This window comes from Pipistrellus hanaki (assembly GCF_964339955.1).
Source record: "Pipistrellus hanaki genome assembly, chromosome: 5".
In the NCBI taxonomy this organism is placed as follows: domain Eukaryota; kingdom Metazoa; phylum Chordata; class Mammalia; order Chiroptera; family Vespertilionidae; genus Pipistrellus; species Pipistrellus hanaki.
The window spans coordinates 12,246,137-12,263,924 of NC_140507.1; the positions used below are offsets into that span (position 1 = coordinate 12,246,137).

The following is a 17,788-nucleotide window of genomic DNA, read 5'->3' on the forward strand; positions in this document are numbered from 1 at the left end:
CCTTGTGTGTGAAATGAAGACTACAGACGAAGTTATTTCCCAGGACCCTTCCTGCTTTGAGACGCTGAAGATTCAGATGGAGTGAAGGTCAGGGGCACTTGTCCTCCCAACATCACTGTATTCAAAAAGCAAGAGATGTTGCAAATCAGTACAGTATTCATATCTAAACCGGTGGTACAGTTGGGCAGGGATTTAGACAGTGATGAGTTGGTAAACAGGCTGAGGACTGAGTTGCGGGGAAGCTAATTTGTAACAAAACTGGAAAACGCCAAAACCGGTTTGGCTCAATGGATAGAGCATCGGCTTGGGGATTGAAAGGTCCCGGGTTCGATTCTGGTCAAGGGCATGTACCTTGGTTGCGGACATATCCCCAATAGGAGGTGTGCAAGAGGCAGCTGATCGATGATTCTCATCGATGTTTCTAACTATCTCTCTTCCTTCCTCTCAGTACAAAATCAATAAAATATATTTTAAAAAAAACAAACTGGAAACCCCCTCATTCTTCTGTTTACTCTGCCAGGAGACATTTATTAAATGCTTGCTGGGTGCCTAGTGTGGCACCACTGCCTTTTCCTATACTTTTCATTAACCATTTTCTTACCAGCAAGAAGGAGCAGGCCAGAAATTTCAACATGTCACAGTGGAGCCCTCAGGGTAGCACATGGAGATTCCTAGAACTGGGCCAGAGAGTTGGTGAGGCCAGCAAACCCTTTTCTTCTGGGGAGGAGGAAGGGGAGGGTTGAGAGGCAGGGGCACCTGCCCACACTCTTATGTATGCGCACACTCACATCTGGACAAAAATCCACACCAAGGCTCGCATACATATATCACTCTGAAGGAGCCACTGCACAAACAGGTGCCCACAGATACCGTGCACATACATACTGGTACGTCGTTATGCATACTCATATACACATTAAGCATGTACCCAACGCACAGATATCCAGACACTACTGTGTACACCCAGCAACTGACGTACACGCCGGTCGCACGCCAGGCTGCAAAAGTAGACACGTGGACGTGCAAGTAGTGGACGTGCATACATAGGCACTCACCCATGTACACACACACACACACACGCGATTCTCACAAGTACACGCACAGTCAGTACACCGAGAAATGTACTCCATTGTAAACGTCAAGCCCACCCGCACCCTCATATCTACAGCGATGTCAATGCTCACGCGCAAGCAACACATCCCCATACGCTTGCAAACGCCTGGTGACAATCACTTTGGTGCACGCAAACCTCCAAACACACTGACAGGTTCTACACACGGAGAGACGAGAGATGCATCGGTACCCCCAAGTGGCCACCAGCGCTTCAAGTTTTTTTGCAAACTAGCTCGGAAGGGAGAGCCCTGTGCAGCGGGCCGGCCCACGTGACCGGGAAGGCGCTCCGCGGTGACGGGATGGGAAAAGTATGCCGGGGCGGGCGCGGGCCGGCTGCTGGGGCCCCGGGAGGCGGGAGGAGGGTGGCGGGAGGAGGGACGCGGAGCGAGGCCGACAGCCTGGTCGCTCCGGAGGCTCCCGGACGCGGGGCAGCGAGGGTGAGTGTCCTCCGGCTGCCCACTCCCCGGGGAAAGGGCGGGCGGGGAGTGGAGGGGAGGACGCGTGGGAGACGGTGGGAGTGGGAGGACCGCGAACGCCCCTCCTTTGCAGGCCGGGCAGCCCTCGGGTTCCTACCTCTTGACCTCCTCCTTCGGGAGTATATTTACTATGAATTCACCTTTCCTGAGCGCTCTCCGTGTGCCCCTGGTTCACCTGTGATGGTTTTGTACCTCTAGCGCCTATTCCGTGCCAGGCTCGGCCCGCCCTCTGCTGCAAGCTGTTTCATCTCCATGACAACAGCTTCTCTGCCTCTGCAAAAGGGGAACCGGGCTCAGAGGGGTTAACGGCTTGCTCAGGGCTGAACACCTGGTAACTGGTGGCAAAGGGATCTGAGCCCCGGTGAGTCTGAGTCCAATACCCGAGCTAACAATCCTCGCTAACATTCATCGAGCGCATTACCGCATTTACTCTTTATAGCATTTAATTAAATGCATATTATACAGACCCGCAAACTAAGCTCAAAAGGTACTAAGCGGCAAGCTGAGATTTGCACCCAGTTCTCAACAACTCTTGTCACTCCCCATGCTCCCCCAAACTTTGTTCTTCTTTCTCCATCCCCATCGCCACTGGCCCCATGGCAGGACTGGATGCCAACTTAATGTCGTGTGCCCTCCGCCCCCCCCCCCCGCCCCCGTGTCTCCCACCCCAGGCCTCTCCCCTAACACCGTGTGTGCTTTGCACAACCTCAGTGTGGTCCTCCTCTGTTCTCTTACAACAAAACTCCTGCCTAGAGCCTTCAAGAGTCCCCTTCTTAAACTGGTTATCCCCCGGAGACACCCCCGCCCCCAAAATCCCTGCCACACTAAGCCAGTAGCAGTAGTGTCAACAGTGTCCTATATATATCAACCCAAGGCTGGTCTCAGCGCTGTTTGAAGTCTGTCCTCTCCCATTCTCCCTTTCTACACCCCCACAGTTCTCCTCTGACTTACTCTGTTATCTGGCCATTATATCCATCATGCCCACTCTCAGCTGTCTACTGTCAGAGCATCCACACTTTCACAACTTCACTCCTGCCCTTCCTTCTTACTCCTCAAGTGCAGCACACTCTGTTTCTTCCAGAGTCTGCCTTCCCTCCAGCCCCTAGCAGGGACACCAGTCTTGCATGCCTTCTAATCCTTCAACGTTAGGGTTACCTTTGGTTTTAAATGACATAAAACTAACAATGTTCATCGTAACAAATTCAGACACTTCAAAAAGGTAGAAAGTGAAAAGTAAAAGCCCATATACCTCCCAATTCTGAAAGGTAACCCCTTTAAACAAGATGGTGTGTCCTTTTGGAAATTTCACATATCTATATATTTGAGTGTCTATCTTTTTTTTTAACTCAAAGATAAGCATACTTTACATTCCATGCTGCAACTTGCCTTTTTCTCTCTGTGTATCTTGGTCATCTCTCCATATCTGCAGATATGGGACTCACTTTGTTTTTATAACAGTGTCTTAGTGTGTCATTGTACCAAGGAATCGGGATTTGGTTCACAAGTCTGAGGTCATCTTTGAAGCCATTCTCCCTCCATTCAGCAAATTCCCCCAAGAAGTTACTTCTTTCTCTGCAAGTCCCTGCATTCCTCCCTATCTTGCTGTCCTCTCATCCTCATCTGCTGAGTGGACACAGACGACTGGACCTTCTTCTCCACCGTCCCGGTCTGTGATGATCCCGAATGTTCACTGCAGGTAATGGAGTGCATACGCTCTCAGCTTCCCGCACGCCCTCCTCAGGAAGGCCTGCCACTGGCTTTGCCGCTGTGAGATGAGCTCCTCTTACCATATGCCAAACCTTATTCTAGGAGCATTATAGCCTCATAACAACCTTCTAACGTAGCTACTGTCACTGCCATCCCCATTTTGGTGAGGACCAGGCTGAGGGAAAGAGGGTAAGTCATTTGTAAAAGGCCCCACAGCTAGTTCGTGGGATTTCAACCCAAGCAGCTATGCTCAGAGCAGAGGCAGTAGCTGCCATGTGGCTGTCGGGCACTTGAAATGTGGCTGATCTGGCCCCAGCCAGTTTGGCTCAATGGATAGAGCTTCCACTTGTGGACTAAAGGGTCCTGGGTTCTGTTCTAGTCAAGGGCATGTACCTCCGTTGCAAGCTCGATCCCTAGTCTGGGTGCATGTGGCAGGCAACCAATCGATATGTCTCTCTCACATCAATGTTTCTCTCTCCCTCTCCCTTCTACTCTCTTTAAACATTATTGGGGGGGAAAATATCCTTGGGTGAGGATTAACAAAAAAATTTTTAAAGTAATAATAAAAAAGTAATGTGGCCAGTCTGAATTAAGATATGCTGCAGGTATAAAATACACACCAGGTTTCTAAGACTTAGTGCCAATTCAAGAATGTGAAATACCTCATTAATAATTTTTACATTGATTACATGTTGAAATGATGATGTTTGAGATATATTAGTCTACCATATTTTTTTAAAATATATTTTATTGATTTTTAATAGAGAGGAAGAGAGAGGGATAGTTAGAAACATCGATGAGAGAGAATCATTGATCAGCTGCCTCTTGCACACCCCCTACTGGGGTTGTGCCCGCAACCAAGGTACATGCCCTTGACCGGAATCGAACGTGGGACCTTTCAGTCCACAGGCCAATGCTCTATCCACTGAGCCAAACCGGTTTCGGCCCAACATATATTTTTAAAATTAATTTCACCTACTTTTAAAAAAACCTTTTTAGCCGAAACCAGTTTGGCTCAGTGGTAGAGCATCGGTCTGCAGACTGAAAGGTCCCAGGTTCGATTCCGGTCAAGGGCATGTATATTGGTTGCGGGCACATCCCCAGTAGGGGGTGTGCAGGAGGCAGCTGGTCGATATTTCTCTCTCATCGACGTTTCTAGCTCTCTATCTCTCTCCCTTCTTCTCTGCAAAAAATCAATAAAATATATTTTTTAAAAAAATAAAAAAACCTTTTTAATATGCCTATAAGATTGTTTAAAATGACCTGTGACCTCATGTCATATGCCTGTTGGACAGCACTGCTCAAACACGGTCCCCAGCCCTCTGATCTGCCGCTTGGAGAAGCTGGACACAGAGCTCTGAACCGCCTCAGGCCTCCTTCCCTCAGCTCACATCTGGCCCATCAGCTTCCTTCTTCTTGCTCACTGCAGTGCTGGGCAGGTCCAAAGCTTGATGGCTTTGGCCTCAGCCACCCTGAAGCCTGACTCTGGGCCTCACTGCTCAGGACACAGGGCCCAAAGGGGTGGGGTCCACGCCTTCCGCATCACATGCCGCATTGGCTGGTTCCCAAGGATTTGGGGTGATAATACAGTGGCCACCAGACTGACTGCTGGTGTTCTCTCAGGAGTGCCACTGGGACGAACCCCCTGAGGTCATGGCTCCTGAGACCTCACTAGGTCATGGTTTGGCCTTGGACCTCTTGTCTAGACTGAGCCAGAAATAGGGGTGGAAAGAGAGAAAACAAATATTTTCTGGGCCTTTTGACAAGCAAATCCCATGACTTCTAATGATCTGCATTTTGACTCTGGATGCTGGAGTGTTACCAAACAGGCATCGATGTGGGGACCCCAGGAAAGGGGGTGTGGGTGAGCCGCTGCAGCAGCCCCTCCAGGCAGAAAAAAAATGTCCTTGGGTGAGGGTCTCAGCTCTTCAAGTGAAGCTAGACAGGGCTGTTTCCAATTTGCTTCCTGGAATTCAGGGAGGACATGGGGTGTTTGTCATTATAGAATTTGCACTCCCATTAAAGCCAATTTTGGGAGCATTTCATCTGCAAGCAGGCCCCACCCCATTCTGACCACCAGCCCTTTCTCCCCCCCAGTTGGGTCAGATTCAGGTATCCTCTCTTAATCACAAGGAGACCTCCCTGTGAAATATTCCGCGCGGGGGGGGGGGGGGGGGGGGGGGGGGGCGCGGGGCTTTAGTGTGAGGGCAGGGCTGTGTGCTGTTAGTTCAGCTGCAGTTGGCGGCAATTACAATATTAAACAAGGCCCTAACTTTTGTATCACGTTTTGCTTTCAACGTCCATTATCTTGTTGGATTCTCAGAACAACCCAGTAAGGCAGACCGGCTGAGTGTTATTATCTCCACCTGGTAGGAGAGGAGATGGAAGCCTAGATAAGAGGGAATGACTTTTCTAAGTCACGTGACCAGTGAGTTACGGAGCTAGGACACGCACCCAGTCTTCCCAATCCAAGCCCAGTCATCTCCCTGGGCTTCCCTCAGTCGCCAAGTGTGGCTTTGTTACCCGCAGGTTTACTGAAACCGTTGGATCCTGTTGCTCTTCATTTTATTTTTTATATATTTTATTGATTACAGAGAGGAAGAGAGAGGGATAGAGAGTCAGAAACATCGATCAGCTGCCTCCTGCACACCCCCTACTGGGGGTGCGCCCACAACCAAGGTACATGCCCCTGACCACAATCGAACCCAGGACCTTTCAGTCCGCAGGCCAATGCTCTATCCACTGAGCCCAACCGGTTGCTCTTTATATGAGTGACCATTTCACTCGAGGCTGGAGCAGCTATGAGCTGAGCACCTACTGCGTTCGGGGCGGGCACTGTGCTAGACCCTGGTGACATCACACAGCAAGCCGGGCAGGGCCTCTGCTTTCTGGACCTTCCTCTCCAGGGGAAAGGCACAGGCAGTTCGCAAGCCAAGAAGCAAAGAAACCTCTAACCACAACTGGAGCCACGTGCTTTGAAAGGACAACCAGGGTGGTCTGAGCAAATCAGCAGGGCAAGACTCTCCGAGGAGAGGTTGTTAGACCTGAGGCTTGAAGGAGGAGGCAGGCAGCTCTCTGAGGGCTTTGGACAGAGGAGATTAGCAACAGGGGGCATTTTAGGCAGAGTTCTCCCCAACTGCTGAGCATTTACTGCATCACACACCTCACAAGAAGCTTTGGGTACATTGTCTCATTATTTTCTTTCTTTCTTTCTTTCTTTTTCTTTTTTCTTTTTTCTTTTTTTTTTTTCTCTCTCTCATTATTTTCTATTCCAATTCCACGCGGTAGATTTAGTATTATTTCTGTTGGACAGTTGAGGACACTTAGTGGCTGGTTTCTGGTTTCTCTTAACCACCCCTACCTACCCATGTGTCACAGCCTGATAACCAGCAGGTCAATTGTATTCACGCATAATTTACCCCTCTGATCTGCAAGGTGAGATTATTCAGAACTCAGGCCTGGCAGCCTTGCTCAAGGCCCAGACGAGGGTCCCCAGAGTTTCTACTGGTAGACCATGTTCCCATAGAGTCAGCAAAAGACAGACCACCTTCTCATGTCAGTCTGGGTGGGGGGCCCTTGGGAAGGAACCGGGGGTAGGGTGCCCTGAGGGTAGGGGAAGTGGGAGAAGGAGGAAGGCTGCCTCCCTGCCAGCTCAGGCTGGGGCCCTTCGTGCCTAACGTTTTCCCAGAACATGTGTATTTATGAATCATTAGCTACTTAACGGAGAGATGCGTTAAGAGACCAGGGAAATTACAACCAGACGGAAGAACTCCATCCGAGCCCAGCACCTCATGATCCTGTGTTTGGGGTTTAACCGTGGAACGTTTTTCCCTGTGGCAGGAATGCTGTCATGCAGCCTCCCCGAACTACGATAATGTTTAAAAGATGAGCAAGGACCAATACTTTTCTATAATCAGATAATGGATGTTTATGGAGCACCTGCTATATATAAAATATTTGCACACCCCTCCCTGGAGTCAGGGTGGGGGTTCTGTGCTGTGGGAGGTCAAAAGGAAGAAGGGGTTAGATCTGGGTTGGGTTAGAAACACAGACATACACACACACACACACACACACACACACACACACAAAAAAAAAAAAAAAAAAAAAAAAAAAAAAAAACAGGAAGGGAGGAAACTTCTTTAAATCAGAGAGTATAGGTGTCCTTTTTGATGTAGGCCACTGCCTTGATTTCCCTTTGCTGTGAATGTTCTCAAATACTCACTAATCAAACAAGTATTTCTTGCACACCCACTGTGTGCAGAACAGTTGGAAGCCCCAGGATATAGCAGGTTAGCTGCGGTCCCGCTCCCAAGGGGCTTCCGTTTCCATGGGAGGCACATGGGAGAGGCAGCAGGCCCAGTAGGCAGGTGAACAGGAAATGCAGCCAACACAGGTGGGCCTGGAGAGCTGAAAGGACACGGGCAGGGATCTGGGGTCCCAAGGGAGGGCTGCCCGGCAGGCCTTGGAAGAAGCACTATTTAAGCTGAAACAAGGGATAAGGAGCTGCAGGCCAAAGGGTGGGGTCCGGGGTTTCAGAAAGAGGGGCAGGATGGAGCTTGGTTGGAGAAGGGGTGTCTGGAGGAGCTTTGAGAGAGGGGAGGAGCTGGGATTGGGGAGTGGGGAGGATCATTTAGGGCCACATCCTCAGGGATGCTGATACTGCTGCTCTTTGCAGCCCCAGCCAGTGGAGTAAGACCATCCAGGAAGTGATGAGGCTGAGTTTTGGTTTTCAAGGATCCCTCCGCTTCAGCTGGGAGAGTGCGGGAGGGGAGGGAGGAGGTCCTTGCAAGGTCCAGGCGTGGACTGAGCAGATGGCATCTGGGTGTGCTCTTGGTTCAGCCCCTGGAAATACCTGCTAACACTGCAGAGAGCTCCTGATGGAGAGTCAGAGCCCAGGAGGCGGCCCGCCGCTCCCAGTCATCCTGGCTAAGCTCCAGTGCGCATCTGTCAGACAACAGGAGGTTCTCCCCAAGCACCGGGATCCTGAGGGAGGAAAAGCATCAGCTTACATTTCCAAAGCCGAGCGTGCTTGCGTGCGTGCATGCGTGCATGCGTGCGTGCGTGCGTGTGTGTGTGTGTGTGTGTGTGTGTAAAATGATAAAATGCACACTATCAAAGAAATCTCCCTATTGCTCTCATAGCTTTGCCACACACTTCAAGGTCCCTTCTGTCATGTGGGATATTCGGGAGGAAAAAAATCAAAGAAACGCTGACATAATGGAAAGCATGTGGACGTTAGGGTCAGCCAAACCCAAGTTCAAATATAACTCCTGCCATGAACTGGTTGTGTAAACATGACCAAACTGGCCTCTCTGAGCTTCACATTCCTCTTCCATAAAACAGGAAAAAACATCAGGAGGAGGGAGTAAGGTGCAGTGGGTGAAGGGGTGGTCTTCAGAGCCCCTTGGACCCGGGTTCGAGTGCTGTCTCCACTGTTCCAATGGTGTGACTGCGGGCAAATAGTTTGAGTTCTCAGAGCCCCTGTTTCTCCCTCTGAAAACGGGAACAATCCGTTTTCCACCTCCATGGGGTTTATTGTAAACTTCACAGAAGAGAATTCAGGTGAAGAGGGTCACTCCGAGCCTCTGTCTCAGCTCCCCCGTCTGTCACTGAAGAGGCTGGAGGAGACCATTCCTTGGGGCCCTCTCCAAAGTTTGTGATTCTGAATTTCTTTAGAAGACCCTGGAAGGGTTAACCTCTCTGGATTCCTTGGGGCCATGGCACCCCACCCCAGGTTTTCTCACCCCTTCAGTAGGGTGAGTATGGGGGAGGGGGGGGACAGACTAGAGGGTGGGGACACAGGCTGGGAGCTATTGGAGCCTTGTTTTTCTTGGAGGTGCCCCGGGGCCAAGGAGAGTCTCCTGTCCCTCCCTCCAGGTTTGGAACCAGAACCTAGTCACCCGCCTTTATTTCCAAAACAGTTCCTGGCACCGGTGGGAACCTCCAGGCTCCAGCTCTGAGAAATCCCTCGCTCCCTGCTGGTTCCAGAGCCCCGCTCCTCCGCCTGCCCTGGCCCAGCTGTCACTGAGCATTCCCCCTGCTGTTCACAGAGGCCAGCATGGGCCGGACAGCAGGTCCTGCTCCCTCTGGCCCAGCATGTGTGGCTGAGAGTGGGGGTCAGAGAGAGGGGATGGGGACTGACGCCCATGGCTCCCCTCTCTCCTGCCTGTCTTCATCCAGCTGTTCACAGGACTCTCCCACCGCTTCCTTCCTTTCTCCTTGTCCAAAGTGACAACTTCCTAACCCAGTTCAAACCTGCTGGGCTGATCAGTCACCCTGACTCATTTCCCAAGATTCTCAGCAAGTCAGCAAGGGAAGGAGATCGGGATCCTGAGGCCTGGGGGCGGGGGGGGGGGGGGGGGGGGCTGTCTGGGGCACCGTTTTCCAACAGCACATCATGAGTGTAACACTCCCCCAGCATTGGCCCCATCTGCCTACCCACCTCTGCTATCACTGATGCCACCCATGCGGAGTGTGCATGTTCCCAGCTACATCATACCGCAACTTTATTTATTTATTTTTTAAATATATTCTTATCAATTTCAGAGAGGAAGGGAGAGGGAGAGAGGTAGAAACATCAATGATGAGAGAGCATCATCTACTGGCTGCCTCCTGCACACACCCCACCAGGGATCAAGTCCACAACCTGGGCATGTGCCCCGACTGGGAATCAAACCATGACCTCCTGGTTCATAGGTCGACGCTCAATCACTGAGCCACACTGGCCGGGCTGTGCCACATATTTGAAGGAAACTATGGATCATTTCTCTCTGTGCACAGCTCCCCCCAGCCAGCTGTCACTGGGCCATAAGTCCGGCTACTCCAGAGTTCGATGGTGTGATGATGAGTGCCGCACCCCAAGACCCCTCCAAGGTATATTCTGGGCCCATGACTCAGCTCATCCATGTACACTGAGTGGCCAGACTATTATGATCTCTGAATGCATAATTATCTGGCCACTCTGTGTGTGTGTGTGTATGTGTGTGTGTGTGTGTGTGTGTGTGTGTATTAGAGGCCCAGTTCATGAATTCATGCATAGGTGGGGTCCGGCCAGCCTGGCCAGGGGGAGGGGACATGGGTGGTTGGCTGGCCTGTCTGCTGGTCAAACTCCTGGTTGAGGGGACAATTTGCATATTAGCCTTTTATTATATAGGATATACACTAAGTGGCCAGATTATTATGTGCTCAGAGATCATTATAATCTGGCCACTCAGTGTATAGACTCAAGACATTGTCCAGCTACTTGTATGTGATGTAGGAGAGAGCAGGAGTCAGAAATATAGTTTCTCCCAGCTACCTCTCCCCCTCTCCCCCCTGCTCCCCCCAGTGCCTTTCCAACTGATCCCCAGTCTGCTCAGTGGGACTCACCTGCTCCCTGCTCTCTTGCCTCCTACAGGTGACCACCATGATCCCCTGGGTGCTCCTGGCCTGTGCGCTCCCTTGTGCGGCCGACCCTCTGCTTGGTGCCCTCGCCCGCAAGGATTTCCAGAAGGGCTCCCCTCAACTTATCTGCAGCCTACCTGGCCCCCAGGGCCCCCCCGGCCCCCCAGGAGCCCCAGGGCCCTCAGGAATGGTGGGAAGGATGGGCTTTCCCGGCAAAGATGGCCAGGATGGCCAGGACGGGGACCGGGGGGACAGCGGAGAGGAAGGTAAGAGTTTAGGGAACATGAATATAAATATTTTCTATATAATCACTGGCCAAAAATGTTGTTTTGAGAGAAATGCACATTTTATAAAACATGGGTCCTAGGGACCAAGAGGCACTCTACAGGAACTATTCTGCAGGGCGTGCTGTGATTGGCGTGTGCGTACTGTGGGCCAGCCACGCTTCTAAGCACTCACACGAGTATAGAAAGAGCGTTGTGGTTTCCTTTGAACAAAACACGGGTCTGCTGCCTTCTCTTTCCTCTTCACAGGATATTTTAGAGAAGTTTTCATATAGTGCACATAAATCTGCCTCGTCTTTAAAAACTCCTTCGTAGAATTGCACGTTATGGATGGACCATCCTTTTTTAATCTTTTCCCTTTGGACGGGCAATGAGTCGTTGTTCCCGTGTTTGCTGTTGGAAGCGGCACTGCACTAACCACCCTTGCACTTGTGGGCAGGGATCTGGGCATATAGGCAGGGGGCGCACTAAGATCAATGTTTTGAGGTCAAAGGCTTCTTCCAATTCCCTCCTTAACCCACGACCAGCACAGCCCATTGAAGTTCTGTTCTGTCAGACAAACCAGACTCTTCCTCAGAAGGCAGGAAGAGAAAAGGCTGTGGCCAGGCTGGCGTGCTTAGTGGTCATGGTTCAATTTCAGGTCAAAACACATGCCTGGGCTATGGGCTCGATCCCCAGTAAGAGGCGTGCCGGAGGCAACTGATCCATGATCCTCTCTCATCCCTGATGTTTCTATCTCCCTTTCCCTTCCTCTCTGAAATGAATAAAATATATATATTTTTTTAAAGAAAGAAAGGGCTGTGAATTATGTTAGTTTTGCCCTGATCTTCATTGATTCTGGAAGGTAAGCATTTCCGTTGCCGATTTCCTGGTTTCCAGATGGGACTGGGACACGTGCCCCAGCTTCCACCATTAGGACTTGTACCCATTTCCAGGTGGCTCCATTGCCCTCTTGTTCTTCCCATCACCAAAGGCCTGTGCTCCAAAGAGGGAGAGCCAGGGCCCGCAGCCTCAGCTAGCTCTCTGAGGCCCCTTCTTAACACCAGCCGCTTTGTCTTCCAGGTCCACCCGGCCGGACAGGTAACCGGGGAAAGCCGGGACCAAAGGGCAAAGCCGGGGCCATCGGGAAGGCTGGCCCTCGCGGCCCCAAAGGGGTGAGTGGTGCCCCCGGGAAGCATGGCACACCAGGCAAGAAGGGGCCCAAGGGCAAGAAGGGGGAGCCGGGCCTCCCGGGCCCCTGCAGCTGCGGCAGTGGCCAGGCCAGGTCGGCCTTCTCGGTGGCCGTGACCAAGAGCTACCCACGGGAGCGGCTGCCCATCAAGTTCGACAAGATCCTGATGAACGAGGGCGGCCACTACAACGCGTCCAGCGGCAAGTTCATCTGCAGCGTGCCGGGCATCTACTACTTCACCTACGACATCACGCTGGCCAACAAGCACCTGGCCATCGGCCTGGTGCACAACGGCCAGTACCGCATCCGGACCTTCGACGCCAACACGGGCAACCACGACGTAGCCTCGGGCTCCACCATCCTGGCCCTCAAGCAGGGAGACGAGGTCTGGCTGCAGATCTTCTACTCCGAGCAGAACGGGCTCTTCTACGACCCGTACTGGACCGACAGCCTCTTCACCGGCTTTCTCATCTACGCCGACCAGGAGGACCCCAACGAGGTGTAGCCAGGCCGGCGCTCCGTCTCCGGGGAGGGCACGCACTCCTGGTCCAGTGCTCACAGAGCGAGACCCCTGCACTGTCTGCTGGGGCTGGGAGTCGGGAGCTTCTGGACTCGGCCGACCTCCTCTGCCCCCTTTTTCTCCATCATTAAATCCAAGCTTTTTTATTCATGCTCCCATTTCTCCATTCACGTGTGTGTGTGTATGTGTGTGTGTGTGCGTGTTTTCTTTTTCTTTTTAATACCTACTGTGTGACAGGCACCAGGCTCTACTCTGGAAGGTACCACAGTGAACAAGACAGACAGAGGCTTTGGCCCCATGGGGCTTACATTCTAGTGGGAGATACGCTTTACACATAAACAAGCAAGTCATGTAATTATCGTGCCAGGGTGGAAATGCACACGCCATGGCCAAGAGTAATCGGAATAACAGGAGCCAGGGAAGAGGTGGAGGTTTGTTTTGGGATTCCATCTTGTCAGGTTTACTACATGCAATAAAGTCTACACATCTTACACGGACAAGTGAGGGGGGGTGCGTACATCTGGGAGGGCCTTCCCATGCTGACTACTGGATTGGACTGTGACCAGGGGGAGGCAAATGAGGCACTCACCTAACGGGTGCCCCAAACCTCAGCAATCAATAGAAATAATATTGTAATGTAATATTTTAATACATCGAAACTAATGCAAAAAAAAAATCTCTGTGGTGAAGAAACTATAGAAATTTTAAATAACGAGGGAAGTCTGGTAGCTGGAATTAGGACGAGGCAAGGGAGGCTGAGGCTGCAGCTGTAGTGTGGGACCCCTGGGCAGCCAGGCCCTCTGGTGGAAATTCTCTTTTCCTGTCCTGCCTGTCATCTCCGCTAATTCCACCAGGGGGAGCTTGCCTACTATGCAAACCTTCAGTGCTAGGGCTTACTGGCTGAAAGACCAGCTGGTCTCATCTCAAGGCTGTTTTCAGGGCCAAAGACAAAAGAGAGGGAGGAAAGAGAGGGAGGGAGACATTCTGGCCCATTGTTTTATGCGACCATGACCTTTGTCTGGGGAAAGAACAAAAATTAAACACAAGAGCTGCGAAGCCGGTTTGCCTCTGTGGAAAAAGCGTTAGCCTGCGGACTGAAGGGGTCCCAGGTTCGATTCCCATCAAGGGCATGTACTTCGGTTCAGGCTTGATCCCTGGCCCTGGCTGGGGCACGTGAGGAGGCAACCAATCGATGTGCCTCTCTCACATGGATATTTCTCTGTCTCTTCCTCCCTCTTCCTTCCATTCTCTCTAAAAATCAGTGGGAAAAACATCCTCAGGTGAGGATTAACAAAAAATAAAAATAAACTCAAGAGCTGCATGTCTTCCTAGCCTTTTCATTAAAGGATTTTGCACACCTTCTAAGCTGCAGTCACAGCTGGTGGAGGGCAGGAATATGAGGGCAGTTGTCAGGGAGACAGAAAACCTGGGTTCCAGCCTGAGCTCTGTCTTCAGGTTCCTTGTTCTGATTCGGCCAAGACTTTTCTGATCTGGTGGCCTCAGTTTCCCCATCTGTAAAATGAAGGATTGGCTCCGATGATCTCTGAACCCATTTTGGCACTAAACATTTACGTTCCTGTCTCCAAAGCAGAGCCAGGGAGAGCATTCCTGAAGCAGAAATGGAAACAGCCGGGCTAATGAGGCTGGCGTGTTCTGAGGCCTTGAACTTTGACATTCGGCCCTCTGCTCCCACTGACAACTCTCACCAGATTGCTGGGCTAGAACTGAAGTCGTGACCAACTGTTAGTGGACATTAGCCATATGCTGCGTGTGATGTATATTGTTCCCTTTCAGCTTCTCAACACCCCTGCTTCCCAGGTGGAGAACTCAGTTCTAGGAAGAATGCCACCGGGCACCTCGCTGGGAAAGGCATTGCTGGGATTGGAACCAGGGACGGCCCTGGCCAGGCCCTGCCTGCCCTGCTGTGTGTGTCCCCTGTAGGAGGGCGGCCATGAGGAGTGCTCTGACACCGAAGCTCCCCTGAGTGGTAGGAGGTTGGGCCCCAAACACTTTCCTCCGGCAAAGCATGGTCCTGCCTAGTGAATTAAGGATTTCCTGCCAGGTCAATGGACATCTCCTAAGCACTTGTGTGGCAAGGCCGGGGTAGGCACCTGTGGTCCCCAGACAGCTGGGGAGTCAGAATCCCCCAGAGCAGGTGGGGCTGCGACCAGGGGAGAGACAGCTGCATTGGCTCTGCCTCCTCAGCTTTCCGGGTGCAGCCTGTGACTCTGGTCCTGGCAGCTCCTCAGCCATCCCTGAGGTATGGCCTCCCCAAGCCCTGGGCCCCGAGAAACCGGAAACAGGAAAGACTCCCATTCTTCTTCTTAATGGGGTGGGAGTGGGCCATGTGTGTGTTCCTTTTTCTTCACCCCCCCCCCCCCTTGCTGTCCACAGCTGCCCTGAGGCCCGGGTGGACATTGGAAATGGAGGCGCAACTCCTCAACCTTGGCTGGAGGGGTGCGGTGCTTGCTCACCCCTAACAACCTTGCTGAAATTCCCACCATCCCCCTCTTCCTGCTTCAGAGACAGAAGCCTACACAGAAATTCTCAGAGAGGGCCCACAGATGGCTATGGGCACATTGCCCCTTTTTAAAAAGGAGACATTTTTTCATCTACTTTACCATGTTGTCTCGTTAAAAAGAAGAAGGAAGGGTTCCATTTCATCACTGGCATTTCTTTTCCTTGATGCCCTTGTAAGCCTGAAAGCACCATGCACTCGAGGGAGGGGTAAGCTTGAAAACCGCTTACCCCTCCCTCGAGTAAGCGGTTTTCAAGCTTAGGCTGATAATGACCCAAAATGGCCTCCTAGAGGGCAACGTCCATAGTCCACGTGGGGCTCCTTTGTCCCTAACACTCATTAGTGTATGAGCTTAATTACATGGAGATCAAGGGCCTTGGAGGTGAAAGGCTAACGAGGGCATTAAATCCGGACCCACTTCTCAGCTGCCCCGGGGACTTGGCAGAACTGTGTGGGCAAATCGCTCCTGCAAAGCTCCCCATCCCCTGGTTGGAGTCCCGGTCCAGGCGTCCTACAACCAGAACCTGTTCGGAGGAGGATGGGCAGGGCCTGGGAGGTCCACCTTCTATAAGCAACAGAGAGGAGAGAGAAATGGGAATCCTGAGGGAGCCTGCCCACCCAGAGCAGTGATTTTTTTTTCACCCGGTGTGCCGCAAGAATTTTTAAAATGTGCAATACCTGACTATGTAGTCAGGGCTACTGGCCTTTTCCCTTAGATTGTCAAATAAAATTTAAAAAATGACAACAGCCAATAGAACAATAGCCGTCCATTAATAGCCATGAATTAATCAAAATTACACCTATTTTTTGTCAGATAGGCACATCTTTTGGTGAGCTGCAGAATTGTAGTTATTAATGTATGTCATGAGATGAAAAGGGTTGAAAATCGATGTTGTAGAGGGCAGATCTTGAACAATTGGTGGGCTTCATCCAGAAGCCAAATTGGGCCAGTTTATTTGTTCAATAAATGCTATTAAGCCTCCACTATGTGCCAAGCACTGAGTCAGGCAGTGGGGATACTGGGATGAGCAAATCCTAGATCTGGTTTCCATCCTCCTAGAGCTTAGAGTGTAGCACAGGTGACAGACATTGGACAGATGACCACACCAGTAAGAGCAAAATGTCTGAGACAATGGTGCTGGGAGAAGGACAAGGTGAGGATTTGTCCTGGGAAGAGTGTTGAGGAGAATTCTACAGGTGGAGTGACAATAAGAGCTGGGAACTGCAGGCGGAGTGAGCCCAGGGAGCGGGGTGGGAAGGCGTTCCCAGGGCAGGAATAAAAGAGGACATCATCCTTAGCTGGTTTGGCTCAGTGGATAAAACATCCAACTGCGGACTGAAGGGTCCTGGGTTCCATTCAGGTCAGGGGCACATGCCCAGGTTATGGGCTCAGTTCCCAGTAGGGGGCATGCAGGAGGCAGTGATCAATGATTCTCTCTCATCATTGATGTTTCTATCTCTTCCTTCCTCTCTGAAATCAATAAAATTATACTTTAAAATATTTTTTTTAAATGTTAAAAGAGAACTTCAGAGACTGGTAGGTCAAACTAAAGACTTCTGTCTTGACCTTGCGAATAACAGAAAGCCATTGAATGATGTTAAGTGGACAGGTGACAAAAGAAGATGGGTATTGAGATCACTCTACAGCCATAAAAGTATTTCAACTTCACCTAAGACAATGCTTGACCTTGAGAACATAATAACAATAAACATTTATTGGCCTCCGACTAGGTATGAAATGCCATGTGCTTCTCATGGCTTAATACTTGGCCGTGAGAACAACATATCAGGTAGGTGTGTTGCAATGAGAGAATACAGGTGAGGAAATGGAGGCTCAGAAAGGTGAGGGAATGGAGGCTGAGAAAGGTCTAGAAAGCTATGTGAGGTCAGTTGGCGAAGTTGCAGAGCTCACATCCTAGTCTGTGTGACCTTAGAGCACATGTGTCAAACACAAGGCCCGCGGGCCAAATCCAGCCCGCCAGGCGTTGCAATGTGGCCCGCACTGCGCTGTCATCACTGCACTCCGCTGTCAGTTTATGACATTGTCAGTTTATGACTGTTCAGTAAACCATTCGGCCCGCGATTTAGGCTGGATTTTAGATTTTGGCCCCTTCTCTGATTGAGTTCGACACCCCTACCTTAGAGGCTTGGAGGCCTCACTCCTAATGATTGCAGCACCGGAAGCTACAAGGGACCACAGCCTTGCACTATGGGACCAAGAAAGTCGAAACTTTTCCTGTCACCCTCTAAGTTCTTCTAGCTGGGCAATAATCAACTTAACAGACAGATTAACAGGAGAAAAATCACATGTTTACAGGCCTGCACGTGGGAAATTCACATAAGCATAAAAATTCCAAAGACAATGAGGCAACATGGGGTATATAAGACATTTTGGACAAAGGAGAAAGGGAAGGGGGTCTTAGATTTCAGAAGTAAGAATGGGCCCTTTAGCCCTGACTGGTTTGGCTCAGTGGATAGAGCATGGGCTTGTGGACTCAATGGTCCTGGGTTCAATTCCGGTCAAGAGCATCTTGGTTGCAGGCACATACCCAGTAGGGAGTGTGCAGGAGGCAGCTGATTGGTGTTTCTCTCTCATCGATGTTTCTGACTCTC

The 17,788-nt window shown here is 51.0% G+C and overlaps 1 protein-coding gene across 3 annotated transcripts; it reads left to right on the forward strand.

Moving 5' to 3' along the window:
- Nucleotides 1-1,464: 1,464 nt before the first annotated feature.
- Nucleotides 1,465-12,807, forward strand: C1QTNF2 (C1q and TNF related 2). 3 transcript variants are annotated; one of them, XM_084884126.1, is made up of 4 exons: nucleotides 1,486-1,550; nucleotides 10,080-10,172; nucleotides 10,696-10,948; nucleotides 12,029-12,807. In XM_084884126.1, exons 2-4 carry the CDS (start codon nucleotides 10,140-10,142, stop codon nucleotides 12,640-12,642), a joined length of 900 nt encoding a protein of 299 aa, XP_084740252.1. In that variant the 5' UTR covers nucleotides 1,486-1,550; nucleotides 10,080-10,139; the 3' UTR covers nucleotides 12,643-12,807. The 3 variants fall into 3 exon arrangements, with proteins under 3 accessions (XP_084740251.1, XP_084740252.1, XP_084740250.1); XM_084884124.1 differs by lacking the exon at nucleotides 1,486-1,550 and adding an exon at nucleotides 3,051-3,285; XM_084884125.1 differs by lacking the exon at nucleotides 10,080-10,172 and having other exon boundaries at nucleotides 1,465-1,550.
- The last annotated feature ends 4,981 nt before the right edge of the window (nucleotides 12,808-17,788 follow it).

Coding starts and splice junctions, on each gene's coding strand:
- C1QTNF2 (XM_084884126.1), top strand. CDS start 10,140: ATGATGAGTGCCGCACCCCAAGACCCCTCCAAG. Junction 10,173..10,695: donor CACCCCAAGACCCCTCCAAG/GTATATTCTGGG, acceptor TGCCTCCTACAG/GTGACCACCATGATCCCCTG. Junction 10,949..12,028: donor GGGGGACAGCGGAGAGGAAG/GTAAGAGTTTAG, acceptor TTTGTCTTCCAG/GTCCACCCGGCCGGACAGGT.